Source organism: Bufo bufo, chromosome 4 (genome assembly GCF_905171765.1).
Source record: "Bufo bufo chromosome 4, aBufBuf1.1, whole genome shotgun sequence".
NCBI classification, from domain to species: Eukaryota; Metazoa; Chordata; class Amphibia; order Anura; family Bufonidae; genus Bufo; species Bufo bufo.
In genome coordinates, this window is record NC_053392.1 from 284,015,637 (window position 1) to 284,039,229 (window position 23,593).

Sequence of the window (23,593 nt, forward strand, 5' to 3'; positions counted from 1 at the left end):
AGGGCATAAAGTGCATGTAGAAGTGTTCGAGTATTTATATTTTATAATCCAATGTACCGCGCCTGTAAACCAACTAATTAATAATATTGTGTTGAATGGATTATTTTCTAGATATCATAGTTCTTATTGCTTCTGTGGCAGTTGTGTCTGCTGGATCTCAGGGAAATATTTTTGCTACATCAGCACTCCGAAGTCTTCGATTTCTACAGATCCTACGTATGGTGCGCATGGATCGGAGAGGGGGGACTTGGAAATTACTAGGTTCTGTTGTTTATGCACATAGCAAGGTAAAGCACAATCATATACTCAGAAAGCTGTACATAGATTTAGAAATAGAATTAGAAATGATGATGTGTTAGTTTCTGAAATATCTTTTATATTACATCTTTGCTATTTATGTGATGTTAAATACTTTTGCTTCATTATTTATACTTAATCTACTGAACATACATTTCTTGGAGATTATCATATGGTTATCCATTTATTTGAAAGGCTGGTAGTCAATAATACATCTCTCCTGCAGTGGCAGCTGCGAGGATATGTATGACTGGCCACAGTCACTGGGGATTTCTGTAACCAGACCTGCAGCTGTCCACTGATTGTACGATTGGTTTCAATGGGTTACAGAAAACCTCTTTCATTGCCAGGGTTTTGGACATTTTTCACCTCTGGTAGCCAGGACAATACACTTTTCACAAGTACAAATAAAACTTAAATTACAAAATGAAAAAAATCATACTAACTCCCCCCCCCCCCCCCCATACCCAAAATGCCACTTCATACTTTATTTGTATAGACACCTTCTTTTAACATAAATTGCATAAAAATGTATATTGGTGGTATAGTTGTGATGCTCCAAACAATTATTTACACCACACCTCCTAAATATAAAATTTCAACATGTGCTAAATTCATACATACCACTTAAGCCTAAATTTACATGCCTATATCTTCATAAAATCATCAGAACTAGAAAGACCAAAAAACTGTAAGATGTCAGGAGTTATAACACATCTACATTACATGTTTTCTGTGCTTAAGAAATGCAAACAAAAGCAGGAATGCACTAACAATCTTTGCATGAAATTATTAGGAATTATATCAAATCAAATTTTCTATCCCTTTATGCAAACTGTAATCCTAATAAAAAATTATTAATCCCTAAACCGTAACTAGATGGACATGATTCAAGATTTATTTCTCCTGTATTATAGGCACAACACCTGGACCTCCTGCCAGGTCTCATTTTATAGCTGACAATCTAAGTTTTAAAACAAGACCATGATCATGGTGTTAGCTGCTATACATCCAGGTCAGAATTGAGAACTGCAGGTATATGCAGCTTTCACTTTACCCAGCTCTATTTCTGGCTTATATCTCTGATGTGTCTCAGGCTGATATACATCAGTGGCTACTGAAGTTCCACTCTGTATGAGATACAGCAGGGAAATGGTTAATTTTATGCTGACAAATGGAAATGAAAAGATAAACCAAATTAGTCATTTGGTGAACAGTTACTTTACCTAATGTGGGGATTCGCTCTAGTAGACAGGACAAGTGTACACAGTATAGATGCAAAGACCTGTTTGTAACTCAAAAACTTTAGTTTTTTATTCACACTTATGCAACAAAACAGTACGACAGTCCATTTGCAGTTTTGGTGTGCGTTCACACCTAGACAGTTCATACAGCAAAACAGTCACCTGTTATCCTAGGTGTTAGTTCACACCGATTGGCATTGCTCAGGACAGAGCAGACTTCCCAAACTCAGGCCTCCAGCCTAGCACACGGCTCAGATCCTAATCCAGCGATTGTCAGAGCTCCTCTGTCAGAGAGAGAGGTAATTACCACCAGCTGACACTGCTGGCTGGGTTTTTTATATAGGCCAGTCAAGACCTGACCTGGAACGTGGGGAGTAGTCCCCCACCCAGCACTTTTACTACTCCCAGTAAGAGCCGTCCCGGATCAGCTATTACAGCTATACTAAATAGCAAGGTGTCAAACAGCAACTGCGGCTGACACATGAAAACTGGCTCTTACTCCACCGAGGCCAGGAACCTCGTGACACATACCTTCAGTGAACGACTGTCCCTTGCACCTTCCTACATACCTCCCCCCTTTATTCAACCCTGAGGGGGTGAACACTTGCCAAACAGTGTACCCGGGACAGGACATCCGCGTTTCCCTGCAAGAGGCCTGCCCTGTGTTCCACTGAGAACTTGAAGTTCTGTAATGACAAGAACCATCTGGTGACCCGAGTATTCCTCTCTTTGGCCTGACTCATCCACTTGAGAGGGGAGTGGTCAGTCACCAGACTGAACTTTCTCCCAAAAAGATAATAGCGGAGAGACTCGAGTGCCCACTTGATGGCCAGGCACTCTCTCTCCGCTATACTGTACCTGGTCTCGGCTGGGGTGAGTTTGCGGCTCAGGAAAACCACGGGATGTTCCTCCCCATTGATTTCCTGAGAGAGTACAGCTCCGAGGCCTACTTCAGAGGCATCGGTCTGTACCACAAACTCCCTCTTGAAGTCAGGCCTCGCTAAAACCGGGGACCCACACAGGACCGCCTGGTCATTCCAGCGGACCATCACGGACTTCCATCCCTTCAAGAGCCCTGTCAACAGAAAGTGGCAAAATGGGGAACGAACCTCATATAATAGTCCACCATTCCCAGGAACGACTTTACTTGCCTCGCGGTGACAGGGCCAAATTCCGAATCGCCTCTATTTTATTCACTTGGGGTTTGATAACTCCACGTCAAATGACGTAGCCCAGGTACTTATTCTATTCTAACCGTATCGCGCATTTCTTTGGGTTAGCAGTCAGTTCAGCCTTCCTAAGGGAGTCCACTACAGCCTTCACTTTGGGTAGATGACTTTCCCAGTCGGTACTGTGGATGGCAATATCATCCAGGTAAGCCAAAGCGTACTGACAATGTGAACGCAGCACAATGCCCATGAGCTTTTGAAAAGTGGCAGGGGCGCCATGCAGACCAAAGGGTAACACCTTATATTGGTACAGCCCCTCTGGTGTGATGAAGGCAGTTTTCTCTTTGTCAGCCTCCATCAAGGGTACCTGGCAGTACCCTTTGGTGAGGTCCAAAACCAAATAATACCGGGCTTGGCCTAACCTCTCAATAAGCTCATCCACCCGAGGCTTGGGATATGCATCAAACTTAGAGATCTCGTTTAGTTTTTGGAAACCGTTACAAAACTGGAATGTCCCGTCCGGCTTGGGTATTAGCACTATAGGACTATCCCACTCACTTTTATACTCCTCAATGACATCTAGCCTCAGCATCATCTGCACTTTCTCTGAGATGGCTTGTCGCCGAGCCTCGGGTACCCGGTATGGTTTTAGCCGAACTTTCGCCTCAGGCTACGTGACTATGTGCCAAATTGTGGAAGTGTGTCCAGGGAGATCCGAAAACACATCCGTGTTACGGCTAATAAACTCCCTGGCCTCCTGAGGCTGCTTAGAGGAGAGGCTGTCAGCAATTCTTACTGTTCCCATGCATCTTTGGCTACGTCCAACAAACCAAGAGGATGTCTGCCATATAGCAATTCCCAAGGGCGAGAACCCAGTAGTGTTCTGGGGTACCTCTTACACAGTGAACATGAAATAGGGCAGAAGAAGGTCCCAGTCCTCACCATCTTTAGGCACAACCCATTTTAACATGGTTTTTAGTGTTTTGTTAAACCTTTTAACCAGACCGTCCGTTTGCGGATGTTACACGGACGTCCATAACTATTTGATATGCAGCAACTTACAGAGTTCCCTCAGAACCTCTTTAGGTAGCCCCATTCGGGAGAACATCTCCATTAGCTCCTTAACTATAAGTTTAGCCGATGTATGTCGCAGTGGCACCGCCTCCGGGTACCGAGTGGCATAGTCTAGGACGACCAAGATGTGTTGGTGTCCTCTAGTGTACTTCGGTACTGGGCCTATGAGGTCCATAGCGATTCACTCAAATGGTACCTTGATGATCGGGAGAGGTACGAAGGGACTGCGGACAAGGTGCTGGGGGCTAGTTGCCTGGCAGGTCGGGGAAGACTTACAGAATTCGTCCAACTCCATAAACACACTGGGCCAGTAAAACCATTGTAGTATCCGGTCCTGTGTTTTCTGCATTCCCAGATGAACCCCAAGAACATGTTGGTGGGCTAACTCTAACACGAGTTTGCGATAAGCCTGGGGCACCACCAACTGTTCAATGGGTTCACCCCGCAGCTGATTTACCTGATACAACATATCCTGATGAACCACAAAACGGGGGAACACCGACTCTGCCCCAGATTGTTGTGGTTAACTATCTACTATTAATACATTTTCCCAGGCTCAGGACAGGGTTGGGTCCCGGTGTTGTTCAGTACCAAAATTATTCCCGGAGACATTGAGGTCTGCCAGCTCAGGCCCCAGCATCAAGTCCTCCACGTCTCCCACCATTACACTCAGTGGGGTTGTCTCCCCCCTCTTCCACCAAAGTGGCGGTCACCCCTACCGCTGGCCCTTCTGCCTCGGGTTCCCAGGGTTCTGGCCTCCCCCCGTAGCAAGGCCACTCTGTTGGGGTTACCCCTGTCTCAAGCCACAGTGTCGGGAAACCCGGGAAGTCTCTCCCGATTATAAGTTCGTAGTGTAAGTTTGTGGCAACTGTTACTTCGTAAGTCCACCTGCCGGCCCCCGTGGTTAGAGACACCAGGGCAGTGGGATAGTCTTTTAAGTCCCCCATGAATGCACATGACCCCGACTTTCCGGCCAGTATACACAGCAGACTGTACCAGGGGAGCCCTTACTAGGGACACTAGACTCCCTGAGACCAGCAGGGCCTCCGCTGGAGTGTTTCCCACTTCCACCTGGCACAAGTGATTTAGAGTTTCTGGGGTACCCGCTGCAAACAGCTTCCTGGCATATATGACCACCAGCAGACTATCGGAGCTGGGTCCACAGGGGGTACATCCCGGGTGGGTTTGGTTGGTGTAAGTCATAATATTGGGATCTCACGGGCTCAGCAGGCTTAAACCCTCACTGATGTACCCGCTAGGCCAGGACCAACACATTCACCCCCAGTCTTGCCAAAATCTCACCCTTTACTTTGTGGTAGTCGGCCGCTTGATCGTCCGGCAAGTCGAAATACACATGCTGGGAATCGGATGCCAGAAACGGAGTGACGACCTCAGCCCACTGGTCTCAAGGTAGCTTCTCCCTTATGACCACTTTCTCGTACATCGCAAGGTAGGTTTCGATGTGGTCTGCGGGTGTCACCTTAGGAATTGCCACGCGGATTGCCTTCCGGGCATCGTGGACGCTCGGGGTTGCTCCTACTGTCTGCAAAGCCATCACATGTTGTAGCAGCAACTGGTTGGTCTCTTGCTGCTGCTTGTTAGCCTCCCGTTCTTGCAGGTTTGTCTCTTGCTGCTGTAGATTAGCCTCCATGAGGGCCTTTACAACAGCCTCCATTTTGTCGTGGGACACGGGTTGTAATGCCGTTGGTTTAATGTATGACATACCACCGTGCCCAAAAATGCAAACCGAAAAATATTTTGGCGTTCACGCCAGCCTCACTGCTCTTGCCCGCATCTTCCACCAATTGTGGGGATTCACTCTGGTAGACATGACAAGCGGACGCAGTATATAGGCAAAGACCAGTTTGTAACTCAAAAACTTTTGTCTTTTATTCACACTTATGGCAACAGTACGACAGTCCATTTGCAGTTTTGGTATTCGTTCACACCTAGACAGTTCATACAGCAAAACATTCACCTGTTATCCTAGTTGTTAGTTCACACCCGATCGGCATTGCTCAGGACAGAGCAGACCTCCCAAACTCAGGCCTCCAGCCTAGCACACGGCTCAGATCCCAATCCAGCGATTGCCAGAGCTCCTCTGTCAGAGAGAGAGAGGTAATTACCACCAGCTGACACTGCTGCCTGGGTTTTTTATATAGGCGAGTCAAGACCCAGCCTGGAACATGGGGAGTAGTCACCCACCCAGCACTTTGACTACTCCCAGTAAGAGCCGCCCCGGATCAGCTATTACAGCTATACTAAATAGCAAGGTGCAACTGCTGCTGACACATGAAAACTGGCTCTTACTCCACCGAGGCCAGAAACTTCAGTGACACATACCTTCCGTCAACGACGGTCCCTTGCGCCTTCCTACACTAACTTTTATGTAACATAAAAATTGTCTTACTCATTGTGCTTCTAAACCTACATTTGCATGCATAAAGATAAAAGAGTTATTAACCTTTTAGACAAATGTATTTAAAAAATATTCTTAATGTTCTCTAGTAATTTTGTAGTATACTTTATACATTTAAATATTTGAAATATTTTACTGAAAAATAGGCACCCAAAGTTCAGTGTGTCTATAGGCTAAATCCTGGCATACCAGCATCCTGGAAACCCTGCAGTGATGTGCTATGTCAAGATTTAGCGGCGAGAGGGGGCACAGGCAGGAGCAGCGATGTGTGCTCCTTCCAGTACAGAGCTCACTGCGATCCCTATGCCTGTAGTACAGTGAAATCTGTACACTAATACACCACACACATCAGCAGTGTACGAGTATATGGATTATAAAACACTATAGACACCCTGGACTTCAGGTGCCTATTTTTTAAGTAAAACAGTAAAATTAATCATTTAAATATAGTACAAAAATGACTGTAAGGCACACATGACCTTAGGATTCCTCTCAGGTTTAGACAACAGAGAATTCAAAAATAGTTTTCTACTAAATAAAACTTCACTGGTAGTTTAATGAAGTGGAGGGGTCAAGGTCACAAACTTTAATAGTCTACGGAAGAGGGGGTAAATAATTTACAGTCAGCTCCCTGTTAATGCTAGGGTGTCCACTTCTGACCATTGAAACAAACAGCAATGGTGCATGTGGTCACACGATAGTCACAGGATAATTTGAGGGTATTTACATCCAAATCAGGTGAACGGTGCAGGAATTACAATTGTTTGCATATGTGCCTCCCACCAAAAGTAATGGGAAAATTGGCTTCTCAGCTGTTCCATTGCCAGGTGTGGGTTATTCCCTCATTATCCCAATTACAATGAGCAGATAAAAGGTCCAGAGTTCATTTCAAGTGTGCTATTTGCATTTGGAATCTGTTGCTGTCAACTCTCAAGATGAGATCCAAAGAGCTGTCACTATCAGTGAAGCAAGCCATTATTAGGCTGAAAAAACAAAACAAACCCATCAGAGAGATAGCAAACATTAGGCATGGCCAAAACAACTGTTTGGAACATTCTTAAAAAGAAGGAACGCACCGGTGAGCTCGGCAACGCCAAAAGACCCGGAAGACCACGGAAAACAACTGTCGTGGATGACCGAAGAATTCTTTCCCTGGTGAAGAAAACACTCTTCACAACAGTTGGCCAGATCAAGAACATTCTCCAGGAGGTAGGTGTATGTGTGTCAAAGTCAACAATCAAGAGAAAACTTCACCAGAGTGAATACAGAGGGTTCACCACAAGATTTAAACCATTGGTGAGCCTCAAAAACAGTAAGGCCAGATTAGAGTTTGCCAAACAACATCTACAAAAGCCTTCACAGTTCTGGAACAACATCCTATGGACAGATGAGACCAAGATCAACTTGTACCAGAGTGATGGGAAGAGAAGAGTATGGAGAAGGAAAGGAACTGCTCATGATCCTAAGCATACCACCTCATCAGTGAAGCATGGTGGTGGTAGTGTCATGGCGTGGGCATGTATGGCTGCCAATGGAACTCGTTCTCTTGTATTTATTGATGATGTGACTGCTGACAAAAGCAGCAGGATGAATTCTATAGTGTTTTGGGCAATATTATCTGCTAATATTCAGCCAAATGCTTCAGAAATCACTGGACGGCGCTTCACAGTGCAGATGGACAATGACCCAAAGCATACTGCAAAAGCAACCAAATAGTTTTTAAGGGAAAGAAGTGGAATGTTATTCAATCGCCAAGTCAATCACCTGACCTGAATCCGATTGAGCATGCATTTCATGTCTTGATGAAGACAAAACTGAAGGGAAAATGCCCCAAGAACAAGCAGGAACTGAAGACAGTTGCAGCAGAGGCCTGGCAGAGCATCACCAGGGATGAAACCCAGCGTCTGGTGATGTCTATGCGTTCCAGACTTCAGGCTGTAATTGACTGCAAAGGATTTGCAACCAAGTATTAAAAAGTGAAAGTTTGATTTATGATTATTATTCTGTCCCATTACTTTTGGGCACTTAACAAGTCAGAGGCACATATTCAAACTGTTGTAATTCCTACACCGTTCACCTGATTTGGATGTAAATACCCTTAAATTAAAGCTGACAGTCTGCAGTTAAAGCACATCCTGTTCGTTTCATTTCAAATCCATTGTGGTGGTGTACAGAGCCAAAATTTTTAGAATTGTGTCGATGTCCCAATATTTATGGACCTGACTGTACGTGCATAAAAACCACAGCATAATACAGCACCAGCAAAGTGTACTGTATGAGATAAGACAAATCTCATATACACATTGCCTCTTCTGTGTGGAAATTAACGTGATATGTGGATTTAGAAAGTCATAGCATTTAAATTGTTTGTGCGATTTTTGGTGCAGATCTGGGACACAAGTGCTCAGTAATCTATGCGAAAAAATGCACAGGTTTTCGGTTTTGAAATCTACACTTATGTGCAGGTTCCCTAAACAACAATTTTGTGATGCACAAGGGGCAGCAGAGGATACTTTATTAAAGGGTAACTAACCTTATAGACAAGTTTATTTTAAAAAAATGTTCTACATGCCCTGAAACTAAAGTATTTTTCTTACTATAAGGCCTCTTTCACACGAGCGTCCCGGATTTCCTCCGGATGCGTCGCGCGTGCATTGCAGGAAACCCGCGCGAGTGCGCACTTAATTTCAGTCAGTTTTGACTGCGATTGCGTTGCGTGGATTAGTTTTTTCCGCGCGACTGCAATACATTTTGAAAAACTGATTGTGGTACCCAGACCCGAACCAGGACTTCTTCACTGAAGTTTGGGTTTGGGTTAGGTGTTCTGTATATTTTATTATTTTCCCTTATAACATGGTTCTAAAGGAAAATAATAGCATTCTTAATACAGAAGAATGCAATCAGTTCTGAAGCATTTGGCTGAATATGAGCAGATAATATTGACCGAAACATATATATGGACCAATATGGACCTGACTGTAACTCTGCATGGAAAAACCTCACATAATCCGCATCATATGTAGGTACCCTTTAGGCCCCTTTTACACGAGCGTGACGGATTAGGTCCGGATGCGTTCAGGGTGCGTTCAGTGAAACTCGCACTATTTTGCAAGCAAGTTCAGTCAGTTTTGTCTGCGACTGCTTTCAGTTGTTCAGTTTTTTCTGCACGGGTGCGATGCGTTTTGATGCATTTTTCACGCGCGTGATAAAAAACTGAAAGTTTACAAACAACATCTCTTAGCAACCATCAGTGAAAAACGCATTGCACCCGCACTTGCTTGCGGATGCAATGCGTTTTTCACACAGCCCCATTCACTTCTATGGGGCCAGGGCTGCGTGAAAAACGCAGAATATAGAACATGCTGCGATTTTCACGCAATGCAGAACTGATGCGTGAAAAACAACGCTCATGTACACAGACCCATTGAAATGAATGGGTCAGGATTCAGTGCGGGTGCTATGCGTTCACGTCACGCATTGCACCCGCGCAGAAAAATTGCTCGTGTGAAAGGGGCCTAAGTGTTAATCAAAAATAATGAGCAGAATTGGATGTTGATTAATAATAATAATAATAATAATAATAACCTTGCTTTTCATTCTAGTGCAGGGGTGGCCAAACCGTGGCTCTTGAGCCGGGAAGCAGTCAGGCGGCTCACTCTCCACCCCATGCTCAGATCTCTTTACTTGATCGGGCACTGTAGCTCCAGCTCACTCTCTACTATGTCCTGATGCACACAGTGTGAGAACATAGTACCTGGAGACATAGACTATGACCTGACGTTGTGCTCATCAGGTCGTAGTGGAGAGGGTGTCAGACCGGCAGAGAAGCAGGTGCCCGAGCAGGAGCTCAGTGCTTGATCAGGAGAGGGAAGAGATTTTTTTAAACTATAGAACTGAGCATGGGGCTCTGATCTAAGCATGGGATGTTCTGATCTGAGCATGATGGGGGGTCCTGTTCTGAGCAATGGGGGTCTGATCTGAGCATGGGGGCACTGATCTAAGCAATTGGGGTCTGATCTGAGCATGGGGGTCAGATATGAGCATGGGGGGAAGATCTGAGCATGGGGGTTCAGATTTGAGTATAGGGGCAGATATGAGCATGGGGGGTCTTGTTTGAGCATGGGTTGGTCAGATCTACGAAGGGGAGATCTGAGCATGGGGGTCAGATCTGAGCATGGGGGGAGATCTGAGCATGGGGGGGAAGATTTAAGCATGGAGGCAGATCTGAGCATTGGGGGTCTTGTTTGAACATGGGTTGGTCAGGTCTGAACATGGGGGGTCAGATCTGAGAAGGTAGGGGAGATCTGAGCATGGGGGGAGATCTGAGCATGGGGGGGAGATCTGAGTACTGAGGGTCTGACACTGGGAGTCTGATTTGTGTTGTCTGATCTGAGCATTGGGGGTCTAATTTGGAGGGCTGGTGAGGTTTGGGGATCTTATTTTAGGTCAGATGAGGATTGGGGATCTGATTTAAGGTCTGATGAAAAATATATATTTTATTTTTTTCCCTGCTAATGAAAAATAAGAAAAAAATATTTTTATCAGACCTCAGATCATATGAAAAATATTTATTTTTGTTATTTTTCTTTGTTAAAACCTAGGTGCATCTTGTAGGTGACTCGTGTGTAAATGTTTAGCTTGTGGCTCCTGGTAGTCATACTTTTTTTTTGGGCTCTTTGTATCTGTTCTAGTGCCTTAAAAGCTATATACATCGTCAGGGGCATTTTTTTAATGACTGCATTTTACTCGTTTTGGGCTAAAAATCTTTTTTTCAATTGGTCTATTAAAAATTTTGAGTCATTCTTTCAAAAAGAATTAACTGTTTTTCTAGCTGTGTGGATCATACTTTCACTTTCACATTGTGCCATCATTTAAATACCCTTATCTCTAAGGGTGCATTTATACCAACAGATTATCCGACAGATTTTCCGACCAATAATTTGTCAGATGGCCGGTTACACACACAGATCTTTTGTTATACACACCAACTATTGGTCTGATTGGACAGAAATTGATCAGATAATCTGGTGGTGTGAATGCACCTTTAGAGGTCATAAACACTTATTTTAGCTACATTCTTATCAGTAAGATAAGGATTGAGTTTTAATGAGGGTTTATATCTCAGAGATCAGAGATAAGGAGCCTATCAGCTCCCTGTCAGACAGAACAGAGAAAATTCAGATTCTGCTAGTAGAGCATCTCAGCTCTGTACAGAGAAAAGGACTCCATATTTTTAATAAAGACCAATTGAAAAAAATATTTTTACCACATAATGAGTACAATGTACTAATAAACAAATTGTGTACATAGCCTTTAAAGTATATCAAATCTGATTCAATCACGACTGGATTTAAAATAAAACTTAAAATTAAACAAAGGTTCTGAGAACTAAGTAAATCAAATGACAAACAAGATGAAACTGCCATTTTTCACACTATAGCTTCAGCATCAACTGTCACATCATCGCTTTGATATATAAAAAAAAAAAAGAAAAGAAGCTATACACATATGACTGTGTGCACATGTATTTCAGCAGACTGCAATTTTGACAAAGCACAGTATAGCCTATATGTGCAACTTTAAAAGAGGTTGTCTCACTTCAGCAAATGGCATTTATCATGTAGAGAAAGTTAATACAAGGCACTAATGTATTGTGATTGTTATTGCTTCCTTTGCTGGCTGGATTCATCTTTCCATCACATTAATCACTGCTCGTTGCCATGGTTACAGACCACCTTGTAATCCATCAGTGGTGGTCGTGCTTGCACACTATAGGAAAAAGCATCAGCCTCTCTGGTGGACGGGGCCATGGGAGTGCACATAGGCTAGTCCTTTTTCCTATATTGTGCAAGCACGAACACCACTGATGGATTGCAGGGTGGTCTGTAACCATGGAAACGAGCAGTGTATAATGTAATGGAAAAATGAATCCAGCCAGCAAAGGAAGCAATATGGAAAATAACTATATATTAATAAGTGGCTTGTAATAACTTCCTCTACATGATAAATGCCACTTACTGAAGTGAGACAACCCCTTTAATGAAATTTTTATCTGTAAGCAGTACAACAAATATATACTGTATACAAAGGCTAAAAATTGTTTTACAAGTTATGCTAAAAGGTACAGTATAAGACACAAGCTGTGTATTATTTGCTGTTGAAATTGTAGCCCCAGCCTTAAAGGGGTGATACCACGAAAAGTATTTACTGGCTATCCTGAGAATAGACGATAAATACTGGACTGATGTGGGTCTGACTGCTGAGACCCTCAACGATCCCAAGACGTTAGGTCCCTGAGATCCCTCTATGAATGGAGTGGTAGTGCACTTCTCGGCCCACCACTGGATTCACTTACATAGCATAGGTGGTCTACTTCAGCCAGGATTAGCAAGGGTCCCAGCAGTAAGACTGTCTGTGATCTGACATTTAGCGCCTATATTTTGGAAAGGTGATAAATGCTTTTTGGGGGATCACCCTTTTAAAGGAGTATCTGTGATTAGAAACTAGTGTCTGCTTTTTCCAGAAGCAACTCCACCACAGTCCATCGGCTGTGTCCATAAATGCAGCTAATCTCACTCAAGGTAACAGGATGGGGAGTGATACGGTTTTATAGAAAATAGCAGACCCTTTTTTCTAATGCTGGACAACCCATTTTAATGAAGCAAGTCAGTGATATTCCATCAGTTTTAATGCATGGTTATTATCCTCTATAAGCGAACCAGGTTATTATTTTACATACCGTATCTGTGTAGGGAAACTTCTTTATTTCTGCAACCTACATGGTAGACCCCATGTTCTTTCCCACTTTCCTATAATTATTACTATAGATAGAAATAAACATTTAACATACTGTAAGTAAAGTGCGCAAATTTTGCTGAAAATGACAGTATTTTTTTTTCCATGTATGAAGTGTAAAATGATAACATTTGTCACATATTCTCACAATCTGCAACCAATTACTAGACAGTCCGATAGTCTATTGGAAATAGATATGAAATACTAAAAGTAATGTCCATGCTATTGTTCTTAAACATTATGTTTATCGTGCAGGAACTCATCACAGCTTGGTATATAGGATTTTTAGTGCTTATCTTTTCATCATTCCTTGTGTATCTGGTGGAGAAAGAAGCTAACACTCAATTTCAAACATATGCAGATGCTTTATGGTGGGGTACGGTAAGTATAATCATTCTTGGAAGGATGTGGCAATATTAATATTGTACTTGGAGGAAGGTTAAACAAGTTGCAAAGAAAACAATTCAGCATTGATTTCAATAAGGAATGGAAGTCATCCGTTTTTAAGCTATTGCATTGATGGCAAGTGTAAATCTAATATATAAAGCTGAGTGTATGTGTGTATGTATGTATGTCCGCTAAAGGAATCCACACCATCGCATTTACAATTACGAAATTTGGCACTCAGGTACATCAGGTGTCCGGGAAGGTTTTAGACTCAGCTCTCTAGGACGTACCGTTTCTGAGATATTCCCCAAAAAATGCATCAGCCAATAGAAGCTTGGTCACATGACCCTTATCAGCCAATAGAAGCTTGCAAGCCGTTAACCTCCGCATACACACAGTTTTACTCCAGGTTTCCATAACCCAGCCATTTTTCTTCACTGCTGTAGGTAAGCTTTAAAGGAAATCTGTCACCAGGATAATCGCTATTGAAGTAAAGCCGTGGCCTAATAGCACTTGGTACCTTATTTCCAGATGTGCCTTTGTTTCAGCAATAGATGTTTTTATCTTCTGAAAATCCTGTTTATTTGGTATGCAAATGAGCCAGTAAGGTGCCCAGAGGGGCATCACTTTTGCAGGAAGGAGCCCAGACAGGCCCCCTGCCACAGTGTGTCCACCCTCAAAAGATTAACTTAAAACACCGCCCCCAGGTCCCGCTAAGCCACGCCCTTGATTCGGTTAGGCCATGCCCCCTCCCACTCAGCCAACGGGGATTGATAAAATGAAGGTAAAAATCAACTTCTGTCAGCTGCAGGGGTGGGACGGAGGGTGACTTTCTCCCTGCAGCTCACACTCAGACAGCACAGTGCTGCTGTATTAGAGTGAGCTGTTCAAAAGGACACGCCCCTGATCTGGTTAGGCCACGCCCCCTCCCACTCCTCAGCTGACAGGGATTGAAAAAATGAAGTTAAAAATCTATTTCTGTCAGCTGCAGAGGTGCGAGGGAGGGTGACTTTCTTCCTGCAGCTCACACTCAGACAACACAGGCCCTGCACCAGACGGAGGACAGGGAGTCTGAAAGTCGGACTGTCCGGCCTAAAACTGGACCTCTGGCCACCCTAGTGGCAGGCTGCTGTGGAGGTCACAATTAAGGGGATGGTTCACTATAGAGGTCAGTGTTAAGGGGCAAATTGCTGTAAAGGCCACTGTTAAGGGGCGGGCCCCTATGGAGGTCACTGTCAAGGGGGTGGTGTGCTCTAAAACTCACTGTTAAAGGGAAAGGCTGCTGTAAAGGTCAAAGTTAAGGGGGTGGGCTGCTGTGGAGGTCCAATTTGAAGGGACGGGCCACTGTGGGGGGCTCTGGAGGTCACTGTTAAGGGGGTGGGGTGATGTAGATGTCACTGTTATAGTGGATAGTGTTAATATCTTTTAACGACACACACAAACATTAAATGAAATAGATTAAATATACTCGAGCGAAGCCGGGTCCTTCAGCTAGTAAATAGATTAAATGGGAATGATTATTTCTATGGTTTTCCTGTCATACCTTAGATATGGTAATGGTAAAAAAAAGCACATTGAAGTGATTGAAATGTCCCCTGTAATAAGATTTATGTCTTCATCTCTCTATGTAAAATTCAACCGCTCAATAAAACATGTACCTTGTAACAAGCTATGTGATCAATATTCTCTGGCTAGTTATGGCTATGTTTTTAAATAGTAATATTAATAATTATTAGAATTATTACTAGAAATATTATATAGCAATGTTTTATAATTATGTAATAATACAGTAAAATAAAAGCCACCACAGCCATAACTATATATATTATAAATATATGTAATTATTATAGGGGTTTTCCAGTTTGCATCAAAATAATCATTTATGAAGGTAATCATTTTTGTAATATATTTATTTTTTCTTTATTGCTCCTATCTTCTGTTCTGAATGTGGTCCCATGACCATGTCCATACAGCTCTTTCTTATTTCCTGTGATGTTATGTCCATGGATATGTCAGAGTAGGAACAGGGGCGGTGATAGGGGAGTGTCTACATAACTAGCTGGGTGGGAGGAGCTATAAACTAGCAGGGCATTGTTAGGGGTGGTGTTGGAGCTGTGGCAGAGACTGGAAAAGTGCATCATGGGTTTGGTTGGGTACAGCAACAGGCTGTACACAGACCTGAATGATTTGTTTACATAAAAAAAAAAAAACGGGTTAGGAAGGCATACCTTCCAACTGTCCCAAATCCAGAAGGGTAGTCCCAGCTGTCCCATGATTCCGAGAGGACTGTGGTATGTTCCGATTGCAACTGTATCTGTGTCCTGAGGATGCAGACACAGTTGAATGCAATGGAGAAGCAGGGAGCTATCAGCTTCCTGCTCCACCATTCCCCAGCCAGTGCTTTCCCCAGCAGGTGGACACAATGCAATGACATCATCATGCCTACGTGGCTGAGCTGGAAACTAGAGAGCACACAGGCTGGGATTATTGCATCCCTGCTCACTGCATCTTGTCTGCTGCTGGGGACAGAAAGATGTGTTATGCTCCATTCATCAGGGGATCAGGGCTAGGTGGGGATATGTTTATTTTATAACAGTATGGGGGCAGCACTACTGGAGGCATAAGGGGGCTATACTATTGTAAAAGGTTTGCTAAGCGGGTAGCTACCAACAACTTGCATTTAAAGCACAGGGCCAGGGACATGTTAAAATTAAGCTTAATCTTCAGGAAATGTAACTTCTAGTCCACTCGTAATACAGTATATCTAAATTACATTTTTGCTGTTTTTTTCTGAAAATTTTTGCAATGTTTTGCAAAAAAAGAATATATCCCATTATTACAAGGAAACCATTAAGATGTTTCTGTGGATGGGTCTGGCTTTCTAAATACTCTATGTCTCTATTTAGTACCTTGAGTGTATAGAGGATATACCGTACATAGCTTGACAAAAGCCTTCAGTGGCCAAAACTTTGTTTCTACTGTGTGCAGTAGAGAAAGTATTATGATGCTACTACATGCTGTGGATGCTGGACAGTAGTGTGTTGCATAGCCATGAAACTGTGGTGAAATGGCACATGGTTTTATCATAAATTGTAGTGGTTTTGAATTGCAGTTTGCAGTGGTTTTAATGTGCTTAACCTGTACAAGTCACAAGTAAAAGTCACATCACAAAACTGCGACAAGTCACAGAAAAACAACATCTTGTTTTCTACATGGTTTTCAACTGAGCATCACACAATTAGGCTCATGCACACTAACATATTTTCTTTCCGTGTCCGTTCCGTTTTTTTGCGGACCGTATTCGGAACCACCGTATTCAGTCCACAAAAAAACCTGAAGTTATTCCGTGTGCATTCTGTTTCCGTATGTCCGTATTGCCATTTTGCCAAAAAATAGAACATGTCCTATAATTGTCCCTATTACGGACAAGGATAGTACTGTTCTACCAGGGGCCAGCTGTTCTGTTCCCCAAAATATGGAATGCACACAGACGTCATCCGTATTTCTTGCGGATCCATTTTTTGCGGACCGCAAAATACATACGGTCGTGTGCATGAGCCCTTAGGTAGCTTTATACTGAATGAATCATTTGAATAGTAAAGGGGTTATCCCACAAAAAAATTACTGTGCAATGAAGAGGGCATTTTAAAATAAAGTATACATCCACTAAAAGTATTTTTTATTTTTTTTATGTACGTACAGTATTAGTGTTGAGGCAATCGAAGAATCCAAAGTTGACTTCGATCCAAAGTTCAGGAAAAATTCTAATTGCCGCAAAGCTGAATTTCCTTGCAATTCATGGAAACAAATCGATTTTCCCTGAAATGGCAGTAAAAAAAAAAACACTCACCACAGACATCTTGATTAAAGATACCATGCAAGATTTTACGCGGTGTCTTCAATCAAGATGGCCGCGGCAGGCTCTTCGTGATCAAATGGATAAGGTGAGTATTTTTTTTTTTACTGATTAACCCCTGAAAGCCCTCGTTTTTACTCTCAGATGCCATGATCGGCGATGAACATGGCATCTGAAGGCAATGGCAATAATGGGGGCGACGCAATCGCTGTTCCTTGTGATTGCACCTGGTACATACAAGGAAAGTAATTCATCACAAAACAAATTTCTTTGTGAAATTTGATGAAGCAGCTGAATCTAATTTTCCATAACTTTACTCATCTCTAGTACGTATCTTCCTGTCTGGTAGTGCCCCTGCCGTTTCTCCTGTGGCTGAAACTCTGGCCCTATTTCCCCGCATTTAGTGGTAAACTGATGTGATCAATAGCTTTCCTGCTGCCTCCCATCAGTGCAATTCTAAACAATAATGGGACTTACAACAAAGGTCATTGTAAAAAATGCCCAAGTTTATTGAAATTACATATTTGCCCTTAAATGTATACAACAATAAAGAAGAAAGAGATCATCTAGATGGAAAAGTTTGATTATATAGGAAGATGTCACTAAATCTTAAAGAAAAGACACTAAGATATCAGTTTTACATAACCTGTGAAATGGCTGGTATAGAAAATACAGCTCCAAGCGCTAGAACCTCGACACGTACATCACCTCAACAGGCCTCGTCACTCATGTGGGCGCGAATGCGCCATGATAGTGCTCCCATCCTACCCAGCCCCACCACGTGACCTCCCATCAGTGCTGGCATAGTGATCTTATAGTGAGGCAGATAAAGTACCCCAGACACCTTTAATTCATCTCTTTCTACTTCTAAATTGATAGGAATATAGAAGTGGAGAAAGAAATGGGGGTGGGGAGACATTACATACCTTACTGCTACTATACTGCTATTAATTTGAGGAATCACTGGAGCTGTGTATTAAGGACTGTTTTGTATGCAAATGAGAAGAACAAAGCTTTGGCAACTGATGGGGGCAGTTTTACAAAGCACTAACTGCAATGCACTCCTGGCAGACGCAGATGCAAGATCGCCATGTCATGAGCTGCTGCCTGCCCAGAGAAAATGAGGGGACCAAAACTGCAGAGAGGGGAGTAAAGAAGCTAAAATTGTAAATGGCGCTGGAACACAACATTTTTTGCATTGATATCGTTTTAAAAAAAATGGTGTACTGTACTCCTGATTTTTTTTCAAATTGTGGGATAACTACTTTAAGTTTTTATTTTGTATTAGGCATTTAAGTATTAATGAACAACAATAAATAATCAGGGCAATCAGAAACAACTAGGTTGTTTGTTAGGCTGAGTTCCCAGATTGTAACCATACCACCACAAAAAGTGTGCCCATTGTTTTCTCTGTAATGTTAGTGGCATGCTGATCCTTGTGGTTTTCAAATTTACTGAAACTAAACACAATTTGATTGTTATGACCTCAAGGTAACCTGCCATTTCCCTGCGTAACCACACTGCTATTAACAATCACACTGCTGCAGTCAGTTTGAAAACTGGGCTAATCAGCATGTCCACAAAGCCAGCATACTTCAGCCGCTGTGCAGCAACACAGAACCGTGAAGACAGAAGAATATCTCAGATCTAGCTGAAATCCACCACCGCATAAAACACCACAGATGGGCTGTTTTTTGTGTCCGCATTGCTGCTAGCATCACATTGGGTCTTTGACTGCTTTAGACTTTGCTAAGGTTAAAAGCCACTGGTAAAACCACAGAGAAAGTCAGTTTACACCTTGCGGGAGATTTATCAAAACTGGTATAAAGGAAAACTGGGTTAGTTGCCCATAGCGACCAATCAGATTTCACCTTTCATTTCTCGGAGCTCCCTTGGAAAATGAAAGGTGGAATCTGATGGGTTGCTTTGGGCAACTAAGCCAGTTTTCCTTTACACCAGTTTGATAGATCTCCCCCAAATTTGTGCTTCTGCACATCGTGTGGATGAGATTTCTGAAATTGCTTGTGCTATAAATGCTGTAGCATTTTAGAAAATGATCACATATTAAAGTCCGCTAGGGGAATTATAAATAAGTGTAAAGAAAAAAAGTGAAAAGAAAAAACGTTTTTAAACATATTTAAAAATTCAATTAACGGATATAAAATTCAAATCAACCCCTTTTCTCATTTTAAGAGAATTCTGTAACGGACAAAAAAAAAATCAAAACAGCAAAATTGCTTCACCTTCCCCCCAAAAATTGCATAAAAGATCAAACACACTCACAGAATGGTATCAGTATAAACTGCAGATCCCCCACAAAAAAAAGCCAACACATTCGTCCATAGACTTATATATAATAAAGTTATGGGGTCAGAATATGGCAAAACTAAACTAAAATCAAAACCCATAAAACGTTGTCGAAATTACGTTAAAATGTCATTTTATACTTCTTGGCAAACCCCGTAAAAGCGAATCAGTGGAAGAATTGCATTTTTTCCCAAAAAGTTATGTCTCCCAGAAGGCAGTGAGTAAAAAAAATATATATATATTAAAATCACTTGCTAAGTAAGTGGTTAATAGATGGGCATCTCTTTTAACCATGCACATTTGTCTCCATAGTTGTGACCATAATTATCATTCCATTGCTGCCAGGTACAGTATATGGGCCCTAAAGCAGGCAACGTTTGTTTGACAGTTCCCAAAACACATTAAAGGTACTCTATATCCTGCCACAAATGATAGTATCTGCTAAGAACCCAATCTTATGTGTCTGTCACTATTCAAACCATTGCCAAACCATTGTACAACGGGTCTTTATTCAATAGTCAGATTTATGAAAGTGTCTAAAACAAAATAAACTGTCTTTGTTGCCCACAGCAACCAATTTCAATTGAATTTTCATTTTTCAAGAGCACTATAAGAATTGAAAGCTGTGCTGTGATTGGTTGCTAAGGGCAATGACAACAGTTTATGTGTATAATAATTTGATATGTTAATGTAGAAACACTGGCCCGTGTGTAACCATAAAACCAAATGGCTACTTTTAGATATGCATGAACTATAGTAATGGCAGTGTCTGCTAGTATATTTGCAGAATGGACGTTCATGAAGATACTTGGAATGAGTAAGCTATTCTTAAAAAAGACCAGACTGCCGAGAAAAAATAGTTTGAAGGGAATAAACACTCGTGCTTTCCATATGAAGTAATCAGATAAAACTGTAGTGTTCACAATTATACACTTTAGTACATCTTAAGACAACTGGCTGAATGCTCATTATTGAAAATCAATGTCTGACAAGTAGAGCTGTGTTAAGCTTTCAACCTTACACCATTGTTGTTGTTTCCTACTTACTAATAGGAATAATTGTAAAGGCGTTTTTCAGGATTTTTTTTAACCCGAGGATAGGTCATCAGTATCTCATCGGGGCAATCCGACTGCCAATCAGCTGTTTTGAGAAGTGATCGTCGCTCCTGTGATTGCTGCTGCCTTCTTGCAGCTTACCTAGCACAGCACCGTACACTGTACACTGCTCCTAAGCCACGAACACATGAACGTGTTGTCACTCGGTCTAGGAAAAGTAGAGAGCGCTGCTGCCTTCTCAAACAGCTGATCAGCGGCGGACCACCACTAATCAGATACTGATGAGCTATCTAGAGTATAGATCATCAGTCTAAAAATCTCAGAAAACCCCTTTAAGTGTGAAGGTTTTTTTTTAATAGAATTACCAGTCATACTGATTGTACTACAACTGTGATGTACTACAACTAACTGTAATATTGTGCTTGTGTGTGTATATATATATATATATATATATATATGAATCTGTACATGTGGTTGGATTGGCAATGACAGACTAAAAGTCAAAATCAGGTTTCTTTTTGTCCAAAACATATACTTGTCGGTAATAGTTATACCTTCCAAACACTGACACTGAATGAGCCTCTCAATCCTGTATAGTAATGAGCCTAGCAGTTACACCAGGGTTGCCCCGGGCTAGGGGGAAGTGTAGTACTGGAGTAGAGATGGAATGACAAGTCCCCCTATCAATCTGCCATTCCATAAAAAATCCAGCCCATATCAGCCCATATTCAATACATATCAGATGTTGAAATTGAGACATGAAATATATTAACTCATTTAGAACTTGATGGCAGCAACGCATCTCAAATAAATTGGGATGGGGCAACAAAAGACTGGAAAAGTAAGTGGTACTAATAAAAAAAAAAAACAGCTGGGGGAACAATTTTATACTACAGTTACATAACTGAGAAGAAAAAGAGCATGTTTGTGTCACGGTGGGGAGTGGGGAAAACCCCCCACTGTACGATGACTGAGGGATAAGGAACGCAACTAGGCCTGAACACAAGGATAAGGGAACAGGTCACCTCCTAATGCATAGCCCTATACCTTGCCCTAACTCCTCACCATATGAGCGGACCTGGATGGTAGGAGGGCTCATACCCTGGATACCTAAGGCCCTGAGTCGCCCTGAGAATCCCTCACAAAGGAGCTGAGGAGAGGCGCCCTGTTCTTCCAGGACAGGGAAGAACAGGAGTCTCAAAAGGCCTAGAAGCAGGGAAAGGAAAAGACAATATGCAGCAAGAGAATCGGCGGGTAAGAAAACAAGACAACATGCTTACCTGCCGCTGCCACCACGACTGGAACCCGTGAATACGTACCGGAGCCCTAACACCAAACAGGACACCGTACCAGCAACTCACACAGGTATCCAGCACAGCAGACTCCGCCAGGACCCCCATGCCTAAAGGTGCATGGCAGCCCCAGGTGGCACTGCATACAGGCTAGGAGGTCTAGCAACCATGCTGGAAGAAATCACCAAACATACCAGACAAGGAACACCAAGGTAAACACTACAACACACCAAATCATAACCCCACACCAAACATACAACACATGTAAGGGAGGGAAGACATCGCTGGAGACCTCGATGTCCCTCTAGGAGGCTCTCCCTCTGGGAGATGGAACATGCAGACCAGGAGCATAACCTTTTTAACAAATTGTGGCTCTTCCCTCCCTGCTGGAACTGTGGAGGGAACCTTACTTAACTGCTCCCCTCCATTTGGTTCCAGATTCTTTGGTCTACTGCTGTATTTACAGCACTTGTGGAAGTTTGGCACAGACAGGTGTTACGTGTGCAACTGCAGCCAATGACTGACAGCAGCGGTGGTGTGTTCCCCAAACAGTATGCGACCTAGTGACTCCCATGTATACAGGAAGTTTATAAGCACAGCGAGTGCAGTGATAGACCAAAAGAGCTGGAACGCCTTTAAGGCTGCCTGTACATGATGCCCAGCGGCAGGATCCACATGTGGATCACTGCAAAATTACAGGCCGAATCTGTGTCTGAGTATGCTTTGTGTTTCAAACAGCATATCCAGGCATGGCAAATACAAGTGCGTCCCAGCAATTAGCAGTGATCCACATGCATCACATATGGGCAACCAAAAATGTATTTGTTTTTATGGGCTGATTAAAGGGGTTATTCTAAGAGATATTGGTGTCTGATCAGTGGGATTCTGACCACTGTTATCCAGATGATAACTACAAAAATAGGAAGTGCCATGCAGGGTTTCCTCTGGGTACTCCGGTTTCCTGCCACACTCCTAAAAATATACAAATAGGCAGATTGGCTTCCTACGAAATTAACCCTAGTGTATTCTCTGTATATCATCAGTATCTGATCGGTGGGGGTCCGACACCCAGGACTCCTGCTGTTCAAGAAGGCATTGGCACTAACAGTAGCACCACTGTCTTCTCTCAGCTTTTCCTAATCCAGTGATTTCACGTTCGTCGATCACATGGCCTAGGCGCAGCTCATCCCCACTGAAGTGAATGGGGCTGAGCTGCGATACCATGCACAGCCGATATATAATGTATGGGGCTGTGCTTGGTAAGCACGGAGAAGACCATAACGCTCACAGGAGCACCAGTGCCTTCTCAAACTTCTCATCAGCAGGGATCTCTGGTGTTGGACCCCCACCGATTAGATACTAATGACCTATTAAGGGCCCTTTTAAGGGCTCTTTATGTGGGCCAACCCAGCAGGCAAGAGTTGAGAATTGAATAAGAAAATTAAAGTGGCTCTCCCGTTTTGGGTCTGGATATAGGTGTACTGTTATCAGACTGCCCCACAGTCTGTAGGTGTAAAGTATTATTTCAAAAATATTAAAAGGCACTCAAACATCAGGAATTGTAAGGAAAACAGATATTTATTGTATCAGAATATAAATAAATAAGTCAATATAAGCAAAAATATCCACACATTAAAATATTATATAAAATAAGAAATAAAAAAAATATACACAAAGTTAGTTATGTGTTTTCCTGTC

The 23,593-nt window shown here is 42.6% G+C and overlaps 1 protein-coding gene across 2 annotated transcripts in view; it reads left to right on the forward strand.

Moving 5' to 3' along the window:
* Positions 1-23,593, forward strand: part of KCNQ5 (potassium voltage-gated channel subfamily Q member 5) — a 699,309-nt gene that overhangs the window by 537,948 nt on the left and 137,768 nt on the right. For both annotated transcript variants that reach the window (XM_040428645.1, XM_040428646.1), the window contains exons 4-5: positions 112-287; positions 13,254-13,379. In XM_040428645.1, the coding sequence (XP_040284579.1) occupies positions 112-287; positions 13,254-13,379 (302 nt within the window). The remainder of the gene's footprint in view (positions 1-111; positions 288-13,253; positions 13,380-23,593) is intronic.